The 26,535-nt window shown below is 38.1% G+C and overlaps 1 protein-coding gene and 1 pseudogene across 3 annotated transcripts in view; both read left to right on the forward strand.

Moving 5' to 3' along the window:
• Window positions 1–6,083: 6,083 nt before the first annotated feature.
• LOC143690481 (small ribosomal subunit protein eS8 pseudogene) lies at window positions 6,084–6,870 on the forward strand (annotated as a pseudogene).
• A 739-nt stretch (window positions 6,871–7,609) lies between these two features.
• The window catches only part of LOC143691457 (solute carrier family 2, facilitated glucose transporter member 3), an 86,316-nt gene continuing 67,390 nt past the window's right edge, over window positions 7,610–26,535 (forward strand). Inside the window, exons 1-2 of one of the 3 annotated variants that reach the window (XM_077169947.1) lie at window positions 7,610–7,651; window positions 9,547–9,624. In XM_077169947.1, the coding sequence (XP_077026062.1) occupies window positions 9,604–9,624 (21 nt within the window). In that variant the 5' untranslated portion in view covers window positions 7,610–7,651; window positions 9,547–9,603. Of the gene's footprint in view, window positions 7,652–7,845; window positions 8,003–8,355; window positions 8,644–9,546; window positions 9,625–26,535 lie in introns of those variants that run through there. The other 2 variants (XM_077169945.1, XM_077169946.1) reach the window with 2 other exon arrangements.

Genomic DNA, 26,535 nt, shown 5'->3' on the forward strand with positions numbered 1-26,535 from the left:
AGTCACTGAGAGAATTTGTGACCAAGAGACCAGCTCTGCAAGAAATACTAAAGGGAGCACTAGAGTCAGATATGAAAAGACAGAAGAGAGAGGTATGGAGAAGAGTGTAGAAAGAAGGAAAATCAGATATGATATATATATATAATACAAAAGGCAAAATGGTAGAGGAAAGTATTACCCAAACAGTAATAACACTAAATATTAATGGACTGAATTCCCCAATCAAAAGACATAGACTGGCAGAATGGATTAAAAAACAGGATCTTTCTATATGCTGTCTACAGGAAACACATCTTAGACCCAAAGATAAACATAGGTTGAAAGTGAAAGGTTGGGAAAAGGTATTTCATGCAAATAACAACCAGAAAAGAGCAGGAGTAGCTATACTAATATCCAACAAATTAGACTTCAAATGTAAAACAGTTAAAAGAGACAAAGAAGGATACTATATACTAATAAAAGGAACAATTAAACAAGAAGACATAACACTCATAAATGTTTACGCACCGAATCAGAATGCCCTAAAATACGTGAGGAATACACTGCAATTACTGAAAAGGGAAATAGACATATCTACCATAATAGTTGGAGACTTCAATTTCCCACTCTCATCAATGGACAGAACATCTAGACAGAGGATCAATAAAGAAACTGAGAATTTGAATATTACAATAAATGAGCTAGACTTAACAGACATTTATAGGACATTACACCCCACAACAGCAGGATACACCTTTTTCTCAAGTGCTCATGGATCGTTCTCAAAGATAGACCATATGCTGGGTCACAAAGCAAGTCTCAACAAATTTAAAAAGATTGAAATCATACACAACACTTTATCAGATCATAAAGGAATGAAGTTGGAAATCAATAATAGGCAGAGTGCCAGAAAATTCACAAATACGTGGAGGCTCAACAACACACTCTTAAACAGCGAGTGGGTCAAGGAAGAAATTACAAGAGAAATTAGTAAATATCTCGAGGCGAATGAAAATGAAAACACAACATATCAAAACCTATGGGACGCAGCAAAGGCAGTGCTAAGAGGGAAATTTATTGCCCTAAATGCCTATATCAGAAAAGAAGAAAGGGCAAAAATGCAGGAATTAACTGTCCACTTGGAAGAACTGGAGAAAGAACAGCAAACTAACCCCAAAGCAAGAAAAAGGAAAGAAATAACAAAGATTAGAGCAGAAATAAATGAAATTGAGAACATGAAAACAATTGAGAAAATCAGTAAGACCAGAAGTCGGTTCTATGAGAAAATCAATAAGATTGATGGGCCCTTAGCAAGATTGACAAAAAGAAGAAGAGAGAGGACACAAATAAATAAGATCAGAAATGGAAGAGGAGACATAACCACTGACCTCACAGAAATAAAGGAGGTAATAACAGGATACTATGAACAACTTTACATTAATAAATACAACAATGTAGATGAAATGGACAAGTTCCTAGAAAGGCATGAACAACCAACTTTGACTCAAGAAGAAATAGATGACCTCAACAAACCAATCACAAGTAAAGAAATTGAATCAGTCATTCAAAAGCTTCCCAAAAAGAAAAGTCCAGGACCAGACGGCTTCACATGTGAATTCTACCAAACATTCCAGAAAGAATTAGTACCAACTCTGCTCAAACTCTTCAAAAAAATCGAAGTGGAGGGAAAACGACCTAATTCATTCTATGAAGCCAACATCACCCTCATACCCAAACCAGGCAAAGATATTACAAAAAAAGAAAACTACAGACCAATCTCTCTAATGAATATAGATGCAAAAATCCTCAACAAAATTCTAGCAAATCGAATCCAGCAACACGTTAAAAGAATTATACATCAAGACCAAGTAGGATTCATCCCAGGTATGCAAGGATGGTTCAACATAAGAAAATCAATTAATGTAATACACCATATCAACAAATCAAAGCAGAAAAATCATATGATCATCTCAATTGATGCAGAGAAGGCATTTGACAAGATTCAACATCCTTTCCTGTTGAAAACATTTCAAAAGATAGGAATACAAGGGAACTTCCTTAAAATGATAGAGGGAATATATGAAAAACCCACAGCTAATATCATCCTCAATGGGGAAAAATTGAAAACTTTCCCCCTAAGATCAGGAACAAGACAAGGATGTCCATTATCACCACTATTATTCAACATCATGTTGGAGGTTCTAGCCAGAGCAATTAGACAAGAAAAAGAAATACAAGGCATCAAAATTGGAAAGGAAGAAGTAAAACTATCACTGTTTGCAGACGACATGATACTATACGTCGAAAACCCAGAAAAATCCACAACAAAACTACTAGAGCTAATAAATGAGTACAGCAAACTAGCAGTTTACAAGATCAACATTAAAAAATCTGTAGTGTTTCTATACACTAGCAATGAACAAGCGGAGGGGGAAATCAAGAAACGAATCCCATTTACAATTGCAACTAAAAGAATAAAATACCTAGGAATAAATTTAACTAAAGAGACAAAAGACCTATACAAAGAAAACTACAAAAAACTGTTAAAAGAAATCACAGAAGACCTAAATAGATGGAAGGGCATACCGTGTTCATGGATTGGAAGACTAAATATAGTTAAGATGTCAGTTCTACCTAAATTGATTTAAAGATTCAATGCAATACCAATCAAAATCCCAACAACTTATTTTTCAGAAATAGAAAAACCAATAAGCAAATTTATCTGGAAGGGCAGGGTGCCCCGAATTGCTAAAAGTATCTTGAGGAAAAAAAATGAAGCTGGAGGTCTCACGCTGCCAGACTTTAAGCATATTATGAAGCCACAGTGGTCAAAACAGCATGGTACTGGCATAAAGATAGATATATCGACCAATGGAATCGAATAGAGTGCTCAGATATAGACCCTCTCATCTATGGACATTTGATCTTTGATAAGGCAGTCAAGCCAACTCACCTGGGACAGAACAGTCTCTTCAATAAATGGTGCCTAGAGAACTGGATATCCATATGCAAAAGAATGAAAGAGGACCCGTATCTTACACCCTATACAAAAGTTAACTCAAAATGGATCAAAGATCTAAACATTAGGTCTAAGACCATAAAACAGTTAGAGGAAAATGTAGGGAGATATCTTATGAATCTTACAATTGGAGGCGGTTTTATGGACCTTACACCTAAAGCAAGAGCACTGAAGAAAGAAAGATAGAAATGGGAGCGCCTCGAAATTAAACACTTTTGTGCATCAAAGAACTTCATCAAGAAAGTAGAAAGACAGCCTACACAATGGGAGACAATATTTGGAAATGACATATCAGATAAAGGTCTAGTATCCAGAATTTATAAAGAGATTGTTCAACTCAACAACAAAAAGACAGCCAACCCAATTACAAAATGGGAAAAAGACTTGAACAGACACCTCTCAGAAGAGGAAATACAAATGGCCAAAAGACACATGAAGAGATGCTCAATGTCCCTGGCCATTAGAGAAATGCAAATCAAAACCACAATGAGATACCATCTCACACCCACCAGAATGGCCATTATCAACAAAACAAAAAATGACAAGTGCTAGAGAGGATATGGAGAAAGAGGCACACTTATCCACTGTTGGTGGGAATGTCAAATGGTGCAACCACTGTGGAAGGCAGTTTGGTGGTTCCTCAAAAAGCTGAATATAGAATTGCCATATGACCCAGCAATACCATTTCTAGGTATCAACTCAAAGGACTTAAGGGCAAAGACACAAACGGACATTTGCACACCAGTGTTTATAGCAGCATTATTTACAATTGCAAAGAGATGGAAACAGCCAAAATGTCCATCAACAGACGAGTGGCTAAACAAACTGTGGTATATACATACGATGGAATATTATGCAGCTTTAAGACAGAATAAACTTATGAAGCATGTAATAACATGGATGGACCTAGAGAACATTATGCTGAGTGAGACTAGCCAAAAACTAAAGGACAAATACTGTATGGTCCCACTGATGTGAACTGACATTCGAGAATAAACTTGGAATATGTCATTGGTAACAGAGACCATCAGGAGTTAGAAATAGGGTATGATAATGGGTAATTGGAGCTGAAGGGATACAGACTGTGCAACGGGACTAGATACAAAAACTCAAAAATGGACAGCACAATACTACCTAATTGTAATGTAATTATGTTAAAACACTGAATGACGCTGCATCTGAGCTATAGGTTTTTTTATATTTTTTTTGTATTTTTTATTTTTATTTTTTTCTCTATATTATCATTTTATTTCTTTTTCTGTTGTCTTGCTATTTCTTTTTCTAAATCGATGAAAATGTACTAAGAAATGATGATCATACATCTATGTGATGATATTAAGAATCACTGATTGCATATGTAGAATGGAATGATTTCTAAATGTTGTGTTAGTTAATTTTTTAATAAAAAAAAAAAACCTTGGGACTGATAATCTCTTTTTCCAGTGTACATATAGATAAGTAACAAAATAAAGACAAAAACAAGATCATGGAGGGATAAGGGGTATGAGTTGTTTTTGGTGCTTTTATTTTTATTTCTTTTTTTAGAGTAATGAACATGTTCTAAAATTGAGTGTTGTGATGAATGCACACTATATGATGATATTGTGAGTTAATTGCATACTTTGAGTGGATTACATGGTGTGTGACTATATCTCAATAAAACTGCATTAAAAAAAAAAACTTGGGTTCAAAGATGAATCAAGCTCAACTTTTGCTAGCTGGGGTGATTATCCCAGATTGCTCAGGATTAACCTGGATGTAGCACCAAAAGTCCCACATCCTGGGAAACCCACCAGTCCTGGGCAAACTGAGATAGTTGATCTTTCTAGCCTATGCCCTCAAGAGTCTTATGAAGTATCTTAAGATCCTTTTCACCAATTCAATAGACTGAGCCCTCGATCTTGGGGCTCACCCTATGAAACATTCATGCAATGGAAAAGCTAAGCCTACTTATAATTATGCCTAAGAGTTACCCCCTGTGGTAGTTAGATTCAGTTGTCAACTTGGCCAGGTGAAGGCACCTAGTTCTGTTGCTGTGGACATGAGCCACACGAGTACGTGAACCTCATCTGTTCCTGATTACATCTGCAGTGGCTAAGAGATATGCCTGCTGCAATGAATGATGTTTGACTTCATTGGCTAGTGCTTAAATGAGAGAGCGCAATGTAGCACAGCCCAAGCAGCTCAGCATACCTCATCTCAGCACTTGCAGCTCAGCCCAGGCCTTTGGAGATGCAGAAAGGAATCACCCCAGTGAAAGTTGTTGGAACCCAGAGGCCTGGACAGAAGGCCAGTGGAGATTACCCTGAGCCTTCCCACATAAGAAAGAACCTCACATGAAAGTTAGCTGCGTTTCCTCTGAAGAACTAATGAAATAAATCTGCTTTTATTAAAACCCAATCCATCTCTGCTGTGTTGCATTCTGGTAGCCAGCAAACTAGAACACTCCCAGAGAACATTTTTTGTCGCTCGGATGTGGCCTCTCTCTCAGTCAACTCGGCAGGTGAATTCAATGCCCTCCCACATTTGTAGAGTGTAAATCTCCCTGGCAACGTGGGACAGAAATCCCAGGATGAGCCAGGACCCAGCATCATGGGATTGAGAAAGACTTCTTGACCAAAAGGGGGAAGAGAGAAATGAGATAAAATAAAGTTTCAGTGGCTGAGAGATTTCAAGCAGAGTTGACAGGTTATCCTGGAGGTTATTCTTATGTATTATACAGATAACCCTTTTTAGTTTATGGAGTATTGGAGTGGCTGGAGGGAAGTACCTAAAACTGTTGAACTACGTTCCAGTAGGTTTGATTTTTGAAGATGATTGTATAACTATATAGCTTTTACAATGTGACTGTGTGATTGTGAAAACCTTATGTCTGACGCTCCTGTTATCCCCAGTTTGAACAGATGTGTAAAAAAATAAGGATAAAAAAATAAATAATTGGGGGAGGGGTAAAGGGTAAAAGAATTGAGTAGCTTGAAATACTAGTGATCAATGAGAGGGAGGGATAAGGAGCAAGGGATATATGAGTTTTTCTTTTTTCTTTTTATTTCTTTTTCTGGAGTGAAGCAAATGTTCTAAAATGATCATGGAGATGAAAACACAGTTCTGTGATGATATTGTGAGCCACTGATTGTACTCCATGTACAGAATGTATGTGTGTGAAGATTTCTCAGTAAAAATATTTTTTAAAGGTTTTACAAACCGGACGGTGAAATTTTGCATTTCCTCTTTCCAGACAGTGCTGTGCAATGGGTATCTATTGAGACGACTGCACAAGCACCACAACACCTCGGGCAAGAGAACACCCTACCACAAGAAACGGAAGTATGAGCTAAGAGGCCCGCTGCCAACACAAAGATTGGCCCCCGTCGAATACACACAGTTCGGGTGTGAGGAGGCAATAAGTAGTACCATGCCTTGAGGCTGGATGTGGGGAACTTCTCCTGGGAGTCTGAGTGTTGTACTCGCAAAACAAGGATCATTGATGTCATCTACAGTGTATCCAATAACAAGCTGGTCTGCACCAAGATCCTGGTGAAGAACTGTATTGTGCTCATTGACAGCACACCAGACCGGCAGTGGTACAAGTCCCATTATGCTCTGCCCCTGGGCCGCAAGTAGGGGGCCAAGATGACTCCTGAGGAGGAAAAAATTTTAAACAAAAAACGATCAAAGAAAATTCAGAAGAAATATGATGATAGGAAAAAGAATGCCAAGATCAGCAGTCTTCTTGAGGAGCAGTTTCAGCAGGGCAAGCTTCTGTCTGCATTGCTTCTGGGCCAGGCCAGTGTGACCCAGCAGATGGTACTGTGCTAGAAGACAAGGAGCTGAAGTTTTATCTAAGGAAAATGAAGGCCTAGAAAGGCAAATAATTCCTGCCTCCCATCCTAGCTCATGTAATAAAGGTGTTTATTGTTCTGTGTTAATAAGTAAATAAATAAATACCCTAAGGACATCCGGGCACCACAAACAAACCGCATGATATATAATTCAGTAAAGTTTAACCTTAAGGACATTTGGTGTACCCCAAATGTGACCACCCACAAGCAATTTATCTAATCATTTTCTCCTTTAAAAACCGTTGTCTGGAAATTCCAAGATGGGACAGGGTTTGGGTTGCTACCTCAATCTGTGCTCCCCAGATGGCAATTCAAAGACCGTCCTCACCCCTACCCCCCCAAATGCCTTTGTTGCCTTACAGCGTCATTTGTTATTATTTCTCCGTTGACACGTGTTTGGTCTGTTGAGGCCCCGTCCTGCACTACACCACAGAGGCAGAGAAAGACGACTTTTAGAGTTCCTGATCCCACAACTCTAGAGTCCTTTCCAGGAGGTGGAGAGAAAGACAGTTGGGCTCTTTATTACAAAAAAAACTACCAGAGTCCGAAAGAACTACTAGCAATTGCCCAAATCTCAATCCGATGTGGGCTGCCACTCAGGCCTACCTTGGGGGCTTTGGGGCGGCGAGTGAGGGGTGGGGAGTGGGTATCTCTTAAAGCAGAAACAGTATCACCCTTCCTAAAGCGGCCTTAGGGATGGTGGGGCCCAGAACTGTTTCCCGGTTAAGGGTTCCCCGCTTTCTAAGCAAGCCGCCTGAAGCAGCACGCAGTCGGGCCTCAAGCGGCTGCCGGGGCTGGTCGGTTTGGCGTGAAGGTGAGAAGTGGGGCGGGGGCGTGGGTGGTCGGACCCCGCGAGCCGCACTCCTGCGCGCAGCGCCGGTGGTTGCGTGTCTTGTTCACGGAAGGAGCCCGGATAAACTGAGCCACGTTTTACAACCACGTCAACGGATCATTCAAAATAGAACCCTTGAGGCGGCGCGGGGTCCTAACGGCTGCGGGGCGGACGGCGGAAGCGCGGCGGTGCGGACAGGGTGGCTCCCGGGCGCGGCGGCCTAGGACCAGCCGAGGGGCGCGGGTGGCCCGGGCGATGGACGGTTGAGCAGAATCCAGCTGCGGTTGCCCCGTGCAGGTGGTGGGTGCTCAGCGCTCTCCCTGTGGCCTGCAGGTGAGGGAACAAGCGTCCGAGCTGGGGTCGAGGCGATGTTGGGTTGTTACTTGGAGTTGGGCTGGTCTAAGGAAGAAGGAGTCCTGCGGCTCTGGAGAAACTGGAAAGTAGAGCCACATGACATTAGAGAAAATATTTATTTACTGAGCACCGTCTATGTCCCGAGAGCCGCTCTAGGTCCTGGGGATCGGACAGAGAAGGAAGAAGACAAACAGCCTCTCTTCCTGGAGTTTATATTCTAGGAACGAGACAGATAAGAACATACATAGATATTTAATAAAATGCAAACAGTGAAAAATCTTGTGAAGAAAACTGTAGTAGGGCTAAGGAGTGGGGAGAGGACAACTATTTTTAATTGAGGAGGGGGAGAATGAGAGGAGGAAGCAAGGAAGATGTTTGGACTAGAGATCTGAAGAAAGTGTGGACACCGAAAAAGAATGATCCAGACAGAAGGATCTGTACCAAGGAGGAGGGAGTGTCTTGAAAGATGTCTTTATCGGAGGCTTCACCACTGTGCAGGTCGAATTAGCATTGTGGTATTTTGCAAGATGAAAATTGGGATTTTTTGAAGAAAGTTACAGATTATTCATTTATTCCATGCTAGATTAATTCAACACTTTGTTCCTGATGTGGAAGAGAAGGCAAGTAGGGTCAAGTACCTTATCAAATACTTTTACTAATTTTATCCCAGTTTGATAGCTTAAATTCAGAATTTCCATTGATTTTCAAGAATGGTTAATCTGAGTTAATTTTCCAAATTACTAAGTAGCACTTCACTTTTTAGGAAAAGTATTTTTATTTCAGTTAAGAGAGTTCATTTGTTTTTCCTAAAATGAGAACAATCTGGAAAAAGATAGGAAAGGAAAGAGATGGGTCTGGGAATGTGAAAGGAAATAGAAATGAAAAGGAAAAAGAGGCTGTGGAATAGTAGAAGGGACAGTCTGTTCTTATCCTCCTCCACCTCCTAACAAAGTTGGGAAATGATACTAGTACTTGAACTTTCAGCATTTTAGCTGATCCAGAAAACTACCCATCCAAGTCAGGAGAGCTGGAGAAGAGGAAACTAAGCAGAGTCATGATTTCCATGATACCACTGCAGCTCACTGAAGCAGTTTAGGCTAAAGTTATGAGAAGGCAGCTCGTTTCAAATAATTTAAATTTGATATAGCAAAAGCAGCCACATAAAATAACAGAATTTTATAACTGCAAGAGCCTTTATTCCCAATTCCTGCTCAGATGGGAAGACTGTTAGTTGGTGACAGAGCACTGACTCAAAATATAAAGATTTTTATCATGTTTAGCTGCCTTTCCCTTTTCTCTCCCCACAACCTGATAAAATTCTTCCGACTGGCTATGAACAAGTAGAAAGAGCTTTGTTGAGTAGCCCAGAATTGAGTTAATCTATGACATTATTAGAATTATAAGAGGCTTCAACTTCTTCAAGTATTTATAGGAGTGCCCATTGGCCATTGGGCTAAATCATAGCCTTTGCCATCAAGGAGCCAGATAGAGTGAGTGAATAACTAGCCAATTATAATTTACAGGAATCAGAACCTTGAAGAGAAATTGGAGGGAGAATCGATTCTTTGTACAACAGCGAAATGGAGAGCAACAAACAGGATGTGAGTATTAATAATTGATATCAGATTCATATCAAATTGACTTGTTATGGTTCTGTTGCCAATCACAATATTTCTCATCTTCCTAAACCTTCCTTGTCTTGATAGTATGTGACATATGTAAGTGGTAGTGGTAGAGGCTATTTTAGCCAATAGATTTGGTATGTTCCCACATTCTCTCTATTCCCATTTAATTAGTATTTGTCATTGTGGTGTTTTGTTCTTTGATATTACCAAGAATTGCATGATAACCATATTTTCCATTGTAGTTGCAAACAGGTCTTGGTAAAAATTATACATAACTGGTCCTTAGGAAATCTCCTTGGTAAGAGCCATGGCTGTGCACATGTAAAGACTGATATGATGAACGTGCTCAATAATTAGAACTGATCTGACAGTGCAGACTTTGGAGTGTAACTGAGTCATACTACTTGCAAAACATTGTAATGAAGATCTGCAAAAGGCATTAAGCCTTATATGATCCTTTTGACATCCTGTGGCTAAATCACATATTGCTTAAAGTCACAGGTTTACCATATTTAGGCAAGCAGACCTTGGCAAGGAAGAGGAGAAGCAATTGCTCTCCCTTAGTACATTTTCCAAAGATGTGTATTTCGGAAAATCCAGAGTCCACCCAGTTTTAAAGATATGTTTACATGACAATTATTAAAACTGTTTTGGAAAAACATTAGAGGAAGTACTGTAAAAGCAAAATAGGAGCACAGAGACAAGTTCGTCAAAGAGTGTTTTAGTTTCCTAATGTTGCTGGAATGTAATGTACCAGAAATGGGATGGCTTTTACAAAGGGAATTTATTAAGTTACAAGTTTACAGTTCTAAGGCCTTAAAAATGTCCAAACCAAGACATCCAGAGAAAAATACCTTTACTCCAAAGAAAGGCCAATGTCTGTCACATGGAAAGGCACGTGGCTGGCATCTGCTGATCCTTGTTCCCAGTTCCATTGCTTCCAGCTTCTGATGTCAGTGGCTTCTTCTCTGAACATTTGTGGGTCCATACCTTGCTGCTCTGGAGCAAACTCTGGGTTTCATCTCTTTGCTTAGCATTTCCCAGGATCAGAGATTTCTTCTTTTCAAGTTCTGGCTACTTATTTCTGTGTGTCCTTCCTTAGCACCTGGGCTATTTCTGTCTCAATCTCCACATCCTGTCTGCACTCCAGTCATCTCCAGATTTCTGTGTCTATGTTGGCTCTGACTATGACCCTCTCCATGAACTCTCTTAAAGACTCCAGTAAGCTAATTAAGACTCACCTTGAATGGGTGGAGTCACTTCTCCATCTAATCAAAAGGTCCAGCCTATAATTGAGTGTGTCATCTCCATGGAAACAATCCAATCAAAGTTTCCACCTTAAACAATATGTCCAGCCTCACAAGATTGGATCAGGATTGAAAGAACATAACTTTTCTGGGGCACACAACAATTTCAATCCAGTACAAAGAGTGATACCTTTTTTAAATGCATATATTCCTTTGTCAACCAAAAGTGAAGCCACTGTGTCCCCTGTCCACCCCACCCCCAAGCTCCCCAACCCCTCTTCCCCCACTACAGAGCCTGATTGTGACTCACCACATTTATTTAATAATTAGATTTGACTACTTAAGACTGGAAGTTACTTTGTTTTCCATTTTAAAAATCAAAGAATTTTACATCTGCTATCCATGAACTTCCTAATTATGCTAACCTTTCAGTATTAAGGCATCATATATCATTACTATTATTTTTCATTTTAAAAGAAGTACATGGGGTGGGCCACAGTGGCTCAGCAGGCAAGGACGCTTGCCTGCCATGCCAGAGGACCCGGGTTCGATTCCCAGTGCCTGCCCATGTAAAAAAATAAATAAAATAAAATAAAATAAAAGAAGTACATGCTTGTGAACTACTCAAATAACACAGAAATAAAGGGACAAAGTTCTCTGAAATATGGTGAGAATTAAGAATAAATAAAGGGGGCAGGCCACGGTGGCTCAGCAGGCAAGAATGCTTGCCTGCCATGCCAGAGGACCTAGGTTCGATTCCCCGTGCCTGCCCATGTAAAAAAAACATATAAATAAAAAAAAAAGAATAAATAAAGTTTAAATATGTTTGTGGCTCTTTTTACTGACAATTTAAAACAGTGATTTCACTTTTGACAAGGCCTTTTGACATAATCAGATAAAAATGGCTCTGGAAAATTGCCCTATTTCTTACCTTTACCCTGAAAACTATCATTAACTCTTTAGATACCTTTACTGATTATTGAGACAATTAAATTGGATGCCATATTCAAAGCACTTAACTAAGTGTTTGACATATAGAAGATACTAAATAATTGGGAATTTGTAATTATTTACCTACATTGATTTGTAAGACAGACATTATTATCTGAAATCAAGGTTTAAGGACTTGAGATAAATTCTCAAGTTCTATAATAGTGACTACTAGGGCTGGCCCATTTACCATCACCTTTAAATCAGAGTTCTTTTTCCTTTCGTCTGCACCACAGTGTTCCCCTAGTAGGCAGGTCAAAGGGTTAAGAATTAAAGAGGAATAGGAACCCTTGTACATTATTGGTGGAAATTTGAAATGGTATAGGCACTGTAGAAACAATTTGGTGACTCCTTAGGCAGTTAAGCATAGAATTACCTTATGACCCTGTAATCCCACTTCTATGTATATACCCAAAAGAATTGAAAGCAGAGACTCGAACAGATATTTGCAAACTGATGTTCATGGTGGCATTATTCTCAACTACCAAAACATGGAAGCACCCCAAGTGTCCATTAATGAATGAACAGATAAAGAAAATGTGGTATATACAAATAATGGAATATTATTCAATTATAAAAAGGAATGAAGTGGGTGCATCGGTGGTTCAGTGGAGAATGCTCACCTTTCATGTGGGAGACCTGGGTTTGATTTCCAGACCATACACCCTACAAAAACAAGGAATAAAAGGTAGTGCAAGGGTAATTCAGTGGTAGAATTCTCTCCTGCCATGTGAAGACCTGGGTTCGATTCCCAGACCATGTACCTCCCAAAAAAAAAAGGAATGAAGTTCTGATACATGTGTAACATGGATAAACCTTGAAGACATCATGTTGAGTGAAGTAAACCAGATGCAAAAGGGCAAATATTGTTTTATCTCACTTATATGAAATAAGTAAAATATGAAAATTCATAGCAGAAGGAAGATTACTGATTACCAGTGGTGGAAGTGAGGGTGGTGAGTTAATGCTTCTGTTTGGGGTGATAGAAAAGTTTTGGTAACAGATGGTGGTGATGGTAGTGCAATATTGGGAATGTAATTAGCAACACTGAATTGTAGACTTGGAAGTGGTTAAAGTGGAGTTTTTATGTTGTATATATGTTACTACACTAAAATTAAAAAAGAAAAAGAATTCAAAAAGAATCAGGAAAAATAGATTATTTTATGTAAAAAGATAAACTATGTTGTTATCTGTCCATTGTATTTCACTTCAGGTTCAACGAGGGATCAGGAAGGCACATAGAAAACAAATCTCAAAACTTTTGAAATATTCTTAATCTCTAGCCCTATATCACTCTTCAGCTTGATATGTTGGGAAATGTCATGGAGGTAAAATGACATGTAAATATCACTTTTATTAGTGATTGAAATCAAACATAGTGCTCTTTTTTTCAAAATTTTTCTTCTAACAAAACCATTCATGGGATAATATGCAGCATTATTTTTTTCTGAAAAGTTTTGGTAATTCTCTGTCACTCATTTATTTCACTCAAACATTCCTCCAGTGAGTATCATGTGTTGGGCACTATTCTTGGCACTAGGGCCTGCCCTCATAGAGCTTGTATTCTGGTGAAGGAGGTTAGAAATCCTAAGAAAAAAAGTAAAGCAAAGTAGGGGATAGAAAATATTGAAACAAGACGTTGCATTCTAAATAGGGTGTTCAAGAAAGGCCTCACTAAGATGCATTTGAGCTGAAACCAGAATAACAATAAGAAGCAAACCATGAGAAGATTTGGGGAAAGACTGGGAATAGCGTATATAAAGGCCCTGGAGTATAAAGGTTTATCATATTAGAGCTGGGGCCGCAATTTTTTTCTGTAAAGAAAACAGTAGTAATCAAATGAGTAGACATAACAGTTCACTGGAATCAAATTGAGAATACAGAAATAAACCCAGGTGTCTGTGGTTGACTGGTTTCAACAAAGGTGTCAGGACCATTCAATGGGGAAAGAATAGTCCTTTCAATAAATATTCCTGGGACAACTAGATAGCCACATGCAAAAAAATGAAATTGGGCCCTTCTCTCATACCATATTAAAAAAACAAAACAAAACAAAAACTCAAAATGGATGAAAGACCTAAATTGTAAAAGCTAAAAATATGAAACTTTTAGAGGAAAACAGGCATAAATCTTAATGATATTTAATTATGTGATAGTTTCTTAGATATTACACCAAAAGCCCTAGTAACAAAAGAAAAAATAGATTAACTACACTTGATCAAAATTGAAAATTTTTGTGTTTCAAAGAATCCCATGAAGAAAGTTTGAAAAGACATTCCACAGAATGGAGATAATTCTGGCAAATCATATATATGACAAGAGACTTTCATATGGAATATATAGAGAACTCTTACAACTCAATAATAAAAAGATAAATAACCCAATGATAAAGTGGGCAAAGGATATGAATAGACATTTCTCAGAAAAAAGTATGCAAATGATTAATGAGCATATGAAAAGATGCTCAACGTCATTAGCCAGTGGGGAAATACAAATCAAAACGGTAGTGAGATACCGGTTCATACCCACCAGTTGTCTGTAATTGAAAAAACAGACAATAACAAGTATTGGCAAGGATGTGGAGAAATTGGAACCCTCATGCACTGCTGTAAAGAGTGTAAAATGGTGCAGGCAGTTTGGAAAACAGTCTGGCAATTCCTTAAAAGGTTAAAAATGGAATTACCAGGTGACACAGCAGCTGTACTCTTGGGCTTTTATCTCAGAGGAATGAAAACATGTTGTTCTAGTTTGATAGCTGCCGGAATGCAACACACCAGAGATGGATTGGCTTTCAATAAAAGGAGATTTATTTAGTTAATGTATAGTTCTTCAGAGAAAAGGCAGCTAACTTTCAACTGAGGTTCTTTTTTATGTGGGAAGGCACAAGGTGATCTCTGCTGGCCTTCTCTCCAGGCCTCTGGGTTCCAATGTCTTTCCCTGGGGTGATTCCTTTCTGTATCTCCAAAAGCCTGGACCGAGCTGCCAGTGCCAAGATGAGGTATGCTGAGCTGCTTGGGCTGTGCTACGTTGCGCTCTCTCATTTAAGCACCAGCCAATTAAATCAAACATCATTCATTGCAGCAGGCATGCCTCTTAGCTGACTGCAGATATAATGAGCAACAGATGAGATTCACATACCATTGGCTCATGTCCACAGCAACAGAACTAGTTACCTTCACCTGGCCAAGTTGACAACTGAATCTAACTACCACACATATTCACACAAAAACCTGCACATAAATGTCCATAGCAGTTTATGCATCATAGCGAGAAACTGGAAACAATGCTTTAACAGGTGAATGGTTAAATAAATTGAGGTGCATCCATACCGTAGACTACTACTCAGCAATGAAAAGGGAACAACTCAGGGATGGATTTCAGGGAAATTACGCTGAATGAAAAAAGTTTATCTCAGAAGGGTACATATTATATGACCACATTCCTAAACATTCTTAAAATGACAAAATTATATATTATGAAGGAGAGATTAACAGTTGTCAGTGGTTGAGGGTGCTGGAGAGGTGCCTGGCTAAGCACAAGACATCCTTGTGATAGAACTCTTCTCTTTCTGGACTGTGGTGATGGCTGTGTGATAAAATTGCATAACACACACATTTACGTGTATTGTAAATACACATACACGCACATAAATGAGTGCATGTAAAACTGTTAAAATCTAAATAAGGTGGATGGATTGTGTCAATATTAATCTCCTAGCTGTGATATTGTACTATAGTTAGGAAAGGCATTGCCATTGAGGGAAATGGTGAAGAATATATGGGATCTCTGTATTATTTCTTAAAACTGTATGTGATTCTACAATTATCTAAAAGTTAAAAATTAAGTAAAAAACCGAATAATCAAACAAGAAACAGGTGGTAGGCTGCATTTGACCTGCCAGACCATAGTTTACCTGCTGGATTTAAAGAACAACAAAGATGGAGTACCATATATCAAGGAGAAGAGTGATAGGAAATGAGGTTGGGGGACAGCCCAGAGCCAGATCGCAAAGGGCCTGCAGTCCACAATGAGATGTTTAAGTTTTATTCTAAATACTTAAATGAAAGGTCATGGGAGGGCTTTTGAGCAGGGGACAAATATGATCATTTTTATGTTTTCAAAAGATCACTGTTTCTGTTCTGTAGAGAATAGGATAAAAGGGGGCAAATGTAGAAGCAGAGAGGTCAGTTTTTGGCCATTGTAGGCATCCAGGGGAGAAATGATGGTTACTTAGATTAGAGTGGTGGTGACAGAGGTGGAAAGAAGTAGTCACATTCAGAAGGCAGAACTTGCATTCATGATTGGGTACAGTGATAACACAGAAATCAAGACTAGTGTCTCTGTTTAAAGCTTATGAATTGTGGTAGAAAAAAATTTGTGAGAAGAACAAGTTAGAGTGGAAGGTGAGGCATGGCCTAGAGCTCTCTTGAGTTTGAGATTCCTATTATCCTTCCTGGTGGAGATATTCAAGACTGGAACTCAGAAAGCAAGTCCAGGCTGGAGGCTAAGATTTTTTTTTTTTTTTTAACATGGGCAGGCACTGGGAATTGAACCTGGGTCTCCAGCATGGCAGGCAAGAACTCTGCCACTGAGCCATCATGGCCCGCCCTGAGGTTTAATATAGATGATATTTAAAGCCAGAGGTGAGTGTGTATAAGAAAGAAAAGAGTTTCCAAGATTGAACCCTGGGGCAAACCAGCATTTAGAAACTCTGAGAAAGGACATAAACCAGTGAGATAAAATGGAAACCAGCCTCAAAGAATAGGAAGCAGGGACTCAGATAGCTACCTACCAGTGTTTATAGTGGTGTTATTCACAAGAACTAAAAGGTTGAAGCAACCCAAGAATCCATCAACCGGTGAATGAATAAACAAAATGTAGTGTTAAACATACAATATAATACTATTCAGGCCATAAAAAGCAATGAAGTTCTACATGCTACAATATATATATATGTACCTTGAAACCATGCTAAGTGAAATAAACCTAACACCAAAAGACTAACATAGACTAATATCGTATGATTCCATTTATATAATATATCTAGAATAAGCAAATTCATAGAACATAAAGTAGGTTAGAGATTACCAGGCCCTGGGGGGAGGGGGTGTTTCTGTTTTGGGTGACGATGGAAGGGGGTGATGGTAGCACAATGCTGTAAAGGTAATTAGTGCCACTGAATTGGACACTTAAAAATGGTATAAGTAGCAAATTGTATATAATTTATATGTTATATAAATGTTATATATATGATACTAAAAAGATACTATCAGTTAAACCTATAGAGACAATAGATCAGTGGTTGCTTAGGGCTGGGGGAATGCTGGTGGGGTAATGGGTGATAGCTAAAGAGTACAGGGTCTCCTTTTGATTTGATGGAAATGTTCTTTGGTGGTGGTTACACATATTTGTGAATATACTAAAAGCCATTGAACTGTACACTTTAAATTTATGGTTATGAATTATATCTTAATAGAGCTATTGAAACAAGAAACCAGGACAGATTAGTACATTAAAGTCAAGCAAAGTGTGCTAAAGGTGGTTGAACAAGTGATGTGAAAGTGTTTAAAAAGAATGACAGAGTTACAGATGTACTTAGTGCTACATGAGCTGCTGTTGAAGAATGCATGTTTCTGGGAAGTAGTTGTGCTCTGCTTTGATGCATTCCAGCCTTAGACCCACCAACTCCAAATAATGAAGATCAGAAAATTGGTATAGAAATTATTAAAAGAACCCTCAAAACTCCTGCAATGACCATTGCTAAGAATGCAGTAATTTAAGGATCATTGATACTTGAGAAAATTATGCAAATTTCCCCAGAAGTTGGCTATGATGCTACACTTGAAGATTTTGTGAATATGGTGGGGAAAAGGAATTCTTGATCTCCGTAAGGTTGTAAGAACTGCTTTATTGGATGCTGCTGGGCTGGTCTCTCTGTTAACCATAATAGAAGTTTTAGTCATAGAAATTCCTAAAGAAGAGAAGGACACTGTAATACTGCAATAGGCATAATGGCTGGTATCAGTGGTATGAGAGATGGCATGTTCTAATCCCTAGAATAGTGCTTTATCATGGGTTAATGGACTGTAATGGAAGGCTGAAAACAGTGTTTCTCACCAAGAACTTAAGAAATCCGTTTGATGAAAATGACAGAAGAAAAGGATGGCTGATGGAAGAAAATCACTATAACCACCAGTTACTCATTTCAGTTGACAATGTATAGTGATTTATTGCTGTCATTGTCCATGACAAGCAATGCCAAGATAATTGATTTTGTATTTTTGAATAAAAAGACATTTGTACATTCCTGAAAAAGAAAAAAAGTCAAGCAAGAAGAGAGTGATCAGTTTTTTTTTGTTTGTTTTTTTTTTTTTTTACATGGGCAGGCACCGGAAATCGAACCCAGGTCCTCGGGCTTGGCAGGCAAGCATTCTTACCTGCTGAGCCACCGTGGCCCGCCCTAGTGAGTGATCAGTTTTGTCAGATGTTTTTGACTGGTTGAGTAAGATAAGATAGAGAATTGACCATTAGATTTGGTAAGGTGCAGTTTGGTGATTAACTTGACAGGAATAGTTCAAATAGAGGGGAAGAGATTAAAGCCTTATTAGAGTAGGTTTAATAGATACTGGTTTAAAGAAATGAAGGAATTTTGCTTTAAAAGGGAGCACAGAAATAGGATAGTCATTTTGGAGGAACTTAAGACCAAGAGTAGGGTTATTTCTCTAATCCCTATGGAAGAATATATGCATTATAAATAAATTTTTAATGAACACTTTGATACCCACTGCCTGAAAAATGGATAGAGTTAATAGTATAGAGATTCTGCTTCTATAAAGAAATTGTTGGATAGGATGTGTTGGCCAGTGTGAGAAGGAAGAAATAGAAATTTTGAAGAAGATGCATTTATTTTTTAATAACCAGAGCTAAGTTGTTACCATGTGAAAAAGTGACTGATATAGCAGGAGAACAAGATGACTGGAAATAAGTGGACAAGGAATTGAGAGGCCAGCATACTGGATGAACTGTCTCTGTGGATGATAATATCACCAAGAATGACGACAATAGGAGTGGTGCAAACCAGGAAAATTAATCAAGTTTAAAAATTTTCAGCAATAAAGGGAGGTGCTCCTCGAAGTCAGTAGATAATTACACTATCCTGGTGACACAAACTTCAGAGGAACTGAGTTTTTGAGGGACTAGGGGATGAGAAATAGTCTGGAATAGGGGTAAGGAGCTCCATATGAGTTACAAATGAAATGCTGACTTTACTCTGGTACTTTTAGAGTAGGAAATACTTTACTTTGGATGATTAGGGAAGGGATCATGGAAAAGGTGACTTTACCCTGGACTTTGAAAGATGAGAAGTATTTTGAGAGAAATAAATTTGGAAATATAATTCCAGGCAGAGAAAATGCTATTGCCAAGGAAAAGGGAGCTGACACTGTCGTGCTCCACCTGTGACTGGTGCTTTCACCAACCTGCCTTCAGGGCCCATTGCAGAGGCCCTAATAGCATCGTTAACATTGCCAGGTCTCTTTACAATAGACCACTGGGTGGCAGTGTGTATCTTTGAGGCATCCCTCCCAGTACCGAGGGGTTGGGCAGACGAGATAGGCTGGAAATGATATTCTGGCACAGAGTACGGCTGAGGTGAGGCAAGTGGATTGTTTTATTTAGTTAGGTCTGAAAGTGCTGTCATGGTCCTAGCAATGAAGAGGGGAAGGCCTCCAGAGAGGAGAATAAACTTGGGGACATTTAGGACAAAGATCAGGGAGATGGTAAAAAAGGACAGAAAGCTGTCTGGAAGTGGAGGTATTGTGAAGTGTAAGAAGTAGAGGCTGAAAAGGAGGAACCAAAGAGAACGGAAGAGACTTGTAGTGAATGGTGAGGCACCAAAAGTAAGAAAAGGAGCAGTTATCTTCAATATTTTTTACTTGTCAAACCCAAAATAATTTTGAAAAACTAGGTATTCCCTCACACATTTTTAACATGACATCTAAAAATTTGTGTGTGTGTGTGTGTGTGTGTGTGTGTTTAAATAGCTACCAGAGATTAATTTCTGCTGTCTTAGTAGAATGTTTAAACGCTTTCAGGGCTCTTCCTAGCCTTTCATTTGTCTTTGTGTAAATTAAGAAAAGGGGCCCTCTGGGAGAAGGCTGAATGCCAAGTTTTCTAGAGATGGTATAATTAAAGCTGCCCCTTTCTTTGATGGGAAACAGAGCTTGGGCAATGGGTTGCAGACTGTATTTTAGCCTCCAGTTACCCTAAGAAACCAGATTTCAGCCTCCGCTTATCCCAAGAAGCCATATTTTGGCCTCTGCTTACCCCAAGAAACTGCACAACTATATCCAGAGGACTTATAAACTTTTAACTGTAAAAACCTTGAAATAGAGATGTGACTCATTTCATATTATGGAAAATGCCTGCCATAAAAAACTAAATAAGAGGGCAGTGCAATGGTGGCTCAGTGGCAGAATTCTCACCTACCATGAGGGAGACCCAGGTTTGATTCCTGGTGCCTGCCCATGTGAAAAGAAAAAAAAAGAGAAAAAAAAACCTAAATGATTAAACCACTTTTCATAGTCAAACCAAAGAGAAACCAGGCTCTCTTGCAGTCAGAGAAAGTCTGACTTCTTTTTTTTTTTCTCATTTTTAATTTCAAATAAAAATGTTAGTGTGTCCCTATCCCCTAATTCTAAGGCAGATACACATGCCATGGAACTTTGCTTGGGGTTTCTTTATCAGTTGATGCTTTTAAAACTTTAGCACAAAAAGTTTCTTGGATGTCTTGCTAAAACAGGTTATTTGGTCTAGCCCTGCAGAGACTCTGACTCAGTAGGTTTCAGTGGAGCCAAGAATTTATATGTCTGAAAAGCTCCCAGGAGTTGCTTATACTGCCAGTCGATGGATGATCACATTGTGAGTAGCACAAATAAAATAAGGCACAGCTCTCTTTAATAATTTGCATCCAGTGATGCTGTCTTGGCTGCCACTGGGCTCTCCCTCAGGACCTATGCTTTTTGGAATTGTGCCTGTTGCACCAGTAAAAGTTATGATGGGTTACTTTTCTTGTACATATTGGAGAAAGTAGTGAAAAGAAAGGTGGGAAAGAAAAAAAGTGCAAACCATAGGTACATTCTTAAGAAGACCAGTTTTCTGAAAACACAAGAAAGTTTAAGACATGGAAAATTATTTCCTTTGAAACAGATTTTTCCTTCAAAATTCAGTTTGAAGACTACTGGATTAAAAAAAAATGTGTGATGAAAGAGGTCAGAATTTCACGTCAGATATTGTGTGCAAATGGTATGGCTAATTATAATTATAAAATGACATTTTAAAGTTCACTTCATGTTATAAGGCTGGAGCACTAAGGAACATTTGTGAATTGCAAGGTAAAGTGGTAACTATTTAAGGCAAGGAGCCTGATGAAGAGACTGTGAAGTGGGGGAGGGCAGAGGGAAAACAGTCATGAGAAAACAAATAGGAATGGAAATTTGCTTCACTATCTTAATAGGATGTAAAAAATGGATTGCTAAATGTCAGAATAGAAATTAAGGGGTTACCTTGGGAAATGATGAAATCACTTTACTGGAAAAATGACATTCATTGATTTCCTAAACTACATATAAAGATAATCATCACTGAGGAAAGTCTTCCTGTGGGATGAGCTATTCCATAACCCCTGGTTTAAGTTCTCACTTCTTATAAGGTATAGAACTCAGCACTTGTTACAAACATAGGTTACTTTTACTCGTAACAACTTAGTATTTCACAATTTGCCATGAACTTTAACATATATTATTTAATCATCCCAAGAACTCAATGCCTAGCACCATTCTACGGGTGTAAAATTTAAAGCACATCTTGGCCATGATCATACAGTTTATATCAGGCTTCCCTCCACTCTAATAATGAATTATTTCTGCCGTCTGATGCTCCCCAATATAAACCCAATTTGTGCTAGTGGAAGCTGTTGTATGACTAAACCACAATAATAATAATAACTGTTTCAATATCTACTAGCAGATTTCCTTTTCTAATTTGTCCAATATTAAGTATTATTTTTTCATTTCTGTAGTTAATACAGATAGATAGTGGGTGACTGGGATTTAATTTTTTATGCATTGTCTATACATAAATAATTAAAAATTAACAATATCATATTCCTCAGCCTAAGTTGAAAGGAAAAATAGCTTTTATTTATTGGTATTGTATCAAAAACTTCCTCCACTTTATTTGATTTAATTCTAACAATCCGTGAGGTGGAACAGAATTTAGGAACTTCTGTTTAGGATTACCAGATAAAATAATTTTTTAATATAGATATGTCCAAAATACTGCATGTGACTAAAAAATTATTCATTGTTTAATTAAAATTCACATTTAACTTTTTGTTTGTTTTTACTGTATCTGGCTACCCTACCTCTGTTTCTTTTATCCTTCATAATAAAAAATTACAGTTCTTGAAAATACATTGTATAATTTAAACAAATTCCCTCAATAGTATTCTTATATCTCATTGATGATGTTTGAATCCAATGACAAGCCAGAAGTTACAGGCGAAAAGGTGGTTAATGTTTTAAATAACTGTTAGAAGAATCTATTGAAGAAACTGTAGGAAGTCCCAGAAATTTAACTGTTCCCAAATATATCTGAGTCTTAAATCCTTAATCCTAATTTGAATTAAAAATTATTTAATTCTCTTAAAAAGTCAATTTGCAAATAGATGTGTTACTGAAATCTTCCAGATAATTGTAAAATATCAAAACTGGAAGGGATCTTGGAGATCATTTGATCTGTAGAGTTCCTGGAACTTAACTCTTAAAATGTAAGCAGAAACCAGTGTCTTCAGGCAATAAGAAGCCTTTGTAGGCAGGGATTCCTGTACCTACTGCCAGGTGCTATCAACCTACTTTTCCCCTTGCCTGTTCCCTCTCCAAGACACCTCTCCTTATCTGAATATCCAACATTCCAATTATCTTTTTGTTCTTAGGTTATAAAGTCCTATCTGTGGCTCCAAAGTGTTGGGATAAAAGTCAAGCAGGAGAAGGGGAATAATGTGGAACAATTAAGGGGAGTAATGTGGAACAGTTAGAGGTGAAAATAAACATACTCCAGACATGGGGATATGTCCATGGTGAAAACTGTGACCAGCCTGAGAAAGAATAGTTCTATTACAACACAGAAAAAGAGAGAAAGGTCCAATAGCACAGACTTCTTGCATTGGATAGATAGAGGGTTATTATTATTATTTTTTAAATGTGAAAAATAACGTCTATACAAAAAAGCAATAAATTTCAAAACACACCCCAACAATTAGTTGTAGAACAGATTTCAGAATTTGATAAGGGTTACAATTCCATAATTTTAGGTTTTTACTTCTAGCTGCTCCAAGACATTGGAGACTAAAAGAAGTATCAGTGTAATGATTTAGCACACATACTCATTTGTTAAATCCTATCTTCTCTGTTATAATCCACCTTCTCCTTTGAGCTTTCTCCCAAGCTTTAGGGAGTATTTAGGCTATGCCCATTCTAACTTTTTCATGTTAGAAAGGGCTGTCAATAATATGGGATAGGGGGATAGAACTAGTTGATGTTCTAGAGAGCTTGACCCTTCTGGGTTTCAGAACTTAAGAGGGTTAATTTTAAGACCAGTAGAATTAAAGGTCAAGAATGCTATAGAAGGGCAAATGCCCTTAGTCAACATCTGATCTTCTAATGAATATGTAACCTTGCTTCTATGCTGGAATACGATTTGCTGAAATATTTTCAAGGAGATTTTTCCTACAAGAGGGCCACAAGCCTTCCAAAAGGCTCTTCTGCATGAGCAAACAGCACATATCTAGAAGATCCATGGTGGATTTAAGTCATAAGATATCTCTCTGTGGGTATTCAGAGAATGGTACCAAGAAGTGCCAATGTAGAATAGTTAACCAATAAATGACCCAAAGTCAAATTCTACATCTTTTTTAGCAATTTCTATGCCTTATTTTTCCCCTCTGTAGTTTAGGGAAAGAAAATCAAACAAGAAATGATAGGACTTTCCTCTTAAGGAAGTTTACTTGAAAACATTGATTTGAATTAGAAGTCCTGAGTTCTTTCAATATGTGATGTTCTGCTTGCACTGCCACTACTGTTACCAGACAAAGACCGTGGATTCTTTTGCCTGACATACTCAATAACCAATTCCTGAGATACTGGGGTTTTAAAGAGAGAAAGAGTTTATTACAAGGAGCGTAGTAGGAGAGCAGATGGCCTAGTGGCCCAAAATCTGTCTCCCCAAACTGCAGTGATTTTGATAGTTTTATTAGAGACAAGATGGGCAGGGTTTAGGATAATGAGCACAATAGCCCCACATGATGTAATTAGAGGTGATCTAATAAATGAGCAGTCGCAGATTGATTATATGCTCAGTCACAGACCATGTGCAAGAAAATGGTGGAATGTGGTATAAGTGACTTGTAGGTTAAATTCTAAACTACTGCGCCTGTCAGGTAGGCCCATTTGGTTAGATCCAGTCTCAGTTCTGCGCATGTCAGGTAGGCCCATTTGGTTAGATCCAGTCTCAGTTATCAAGATCACTTTGGATTTGGGGTGGGTTAGCTCTGGGCTGACCCAGGACCATTCATTAATAAACATTAGGAGCTGTCTTTCTGGATTACAAGACTCTAAAATTGAAAAACTGGATAGCTGTATACAAATGAAGGCTAGTCACAAGATTCTTCACAAGAACAGAAGATAAGGGCTATACAATCATCAGAGATCAAGGCAGCTGGATTATAATTTTGAGGTTTCAGGCATTTCCCTCTGTCTACTTCAATATATCAGAAAGCAAAAAAGAAATATCTATGTAATGATTCAGTAATCAAAATCATCCCTTAAATCCTGATTTCTTGGTTACAGTACCTCAGTTCAAATCATCTTCATCTCTCAGTGTAACAGCTCCTAACCAGTCCCCTGCCCCTACTGTCACTCTAACCGAGCCCATTTCTGTAGAGAAGTTGGTGTTCTTTCTAAAATTCAAATCTGATCATGTAATTTCTGTGCCTGAATTACTAACTCTCTGTGGTACCCAGAATAAAGTCCAAACTCCTGAACCTCGTCTACTAGGCTGTTTGAGATCTGAACTCTGCTTACTTAAGCGATACTGCTTAAGCGAATATGCAGGATCCCAAACACAATACTCTGACCTTTAAATCCTTTCTCACTCCGCACTCTTGGCCTACAACACTCTTCTCTCATCTCCCATCCTCCAACTTTGTCAGGGTAACTCTTGCTGAGTCTTTAGATCTTTCTCAACCTCCTGAAAGAGGAAGCTTTCCCTGATGCAAAATGCCACCACACCCCTACCTCCTGCCTGACAATTGTGTCCTTCCCCTAGGGGCCTCAGGCAAGGCAGGAAGTCATACATTTGAGGTGGGGGGGAGGGGACCCACAACTCACATAAACTCAGACATGGGTATTAATCTCTGGAGTGTGTACAATCTTATGCAGTGTCCCTGTGGAGTTTCAGCCTCTCTTACGACTTAATATTCTGTTTGTGATACTGCCTCATCATTCTCCCACACACAACTGCAACCTTTATAGGTTGTTTTCTTCCAGCATCCAGTAGGGCCTAAAGCTGTAAGGCACAGAAGAGTTTGCTGTGCCTGAAGAACTGAAAAAATATCAATTGTGGTTGTAACTGGTAAATAGAGGAAATTAGTAATGCAAAGGGAGTTTGTGGATACCTTCTTTTTTTTTTTTTTTTTTGCAGAAGAATTTCAATTTAATGAATATATTAAGATTACACTGGACATTTTTTCCTTTCCTTATAACATAACCAATGCAGCACTTCAAATATTTTCCTTCCCCTCTAACTGAAGTACTTTAGAAAATAATTCATAGTATTTTGAATTTCCAAATTAAAATCATCTTTAATTAAAAAAATATAACCAGGAATAGAAGCTAAGAATGCTGTATTTTCTAAATACAAGCAATTACAATATTTATCAAAATTATATCTGTATTGCAGTGGAAGTAAAGCAGGATTCAGTCAGACAAAACAGTTTCAGGTGTTTCCTGTTAATAAATTAGAATAAACTTAGAGCCAGACTTGTAAAATGATTTCCATTAATTAACATATCAGTTGTTTAATGTTTATTCTCTTTTTCCTTAGGTGAACTGGAAAGCTATGTACTTAATGAAACAATAGAATGTAATTACATTTACCCTTAAAACTTTGAGGTACCACTATATTATTCCAAATGACCAGGTGGGATATTGAATTAATGTGAATGACTGAGAAACCTGAGGATTTCCAACCATCTTTAATTATTTGACCAAATAATATTTTTACAACATTAATTTAGGAACCAAGGGCATGCACCCTGTTTATTAAACATATCTCCTGCCTCAGGAGACTTCCAATCTAAACTGAAATATATGAAACAACAAGATTCAGTGATTTCTTTATTAAATTGTGAACAAATTCAGAGATCATTTTTATGGAGGACTAGAGTTGTTATCTCTTCCTGGGTGCCTTAGTTTGGACATTTTATGGCCTTAGAACTGTAAATAACTTTTGTTAATAACTTAATTAATGATTGCATTTTGGTGGCTTTAACAAATCAAAACAATATAGCATAGGTTTGATTTTTAGCAGAAAA

This window comes from Tamandua tetradactyla, chromosome 7 (assembly GCF_023851605.1).
Source record: "Tamandua tetradactyla isolate mTamTet1 chromosome 7, mTamTet1.pri, whole genome shotgun sequence".
In the NCBI taxonomy this organism is placed as follows: Eukaryota; Metazoa; Chordata; class Mammalia; order Pilosa; family Myrmecophagidae; genus Tamandua; species Tamandua tetradactyla.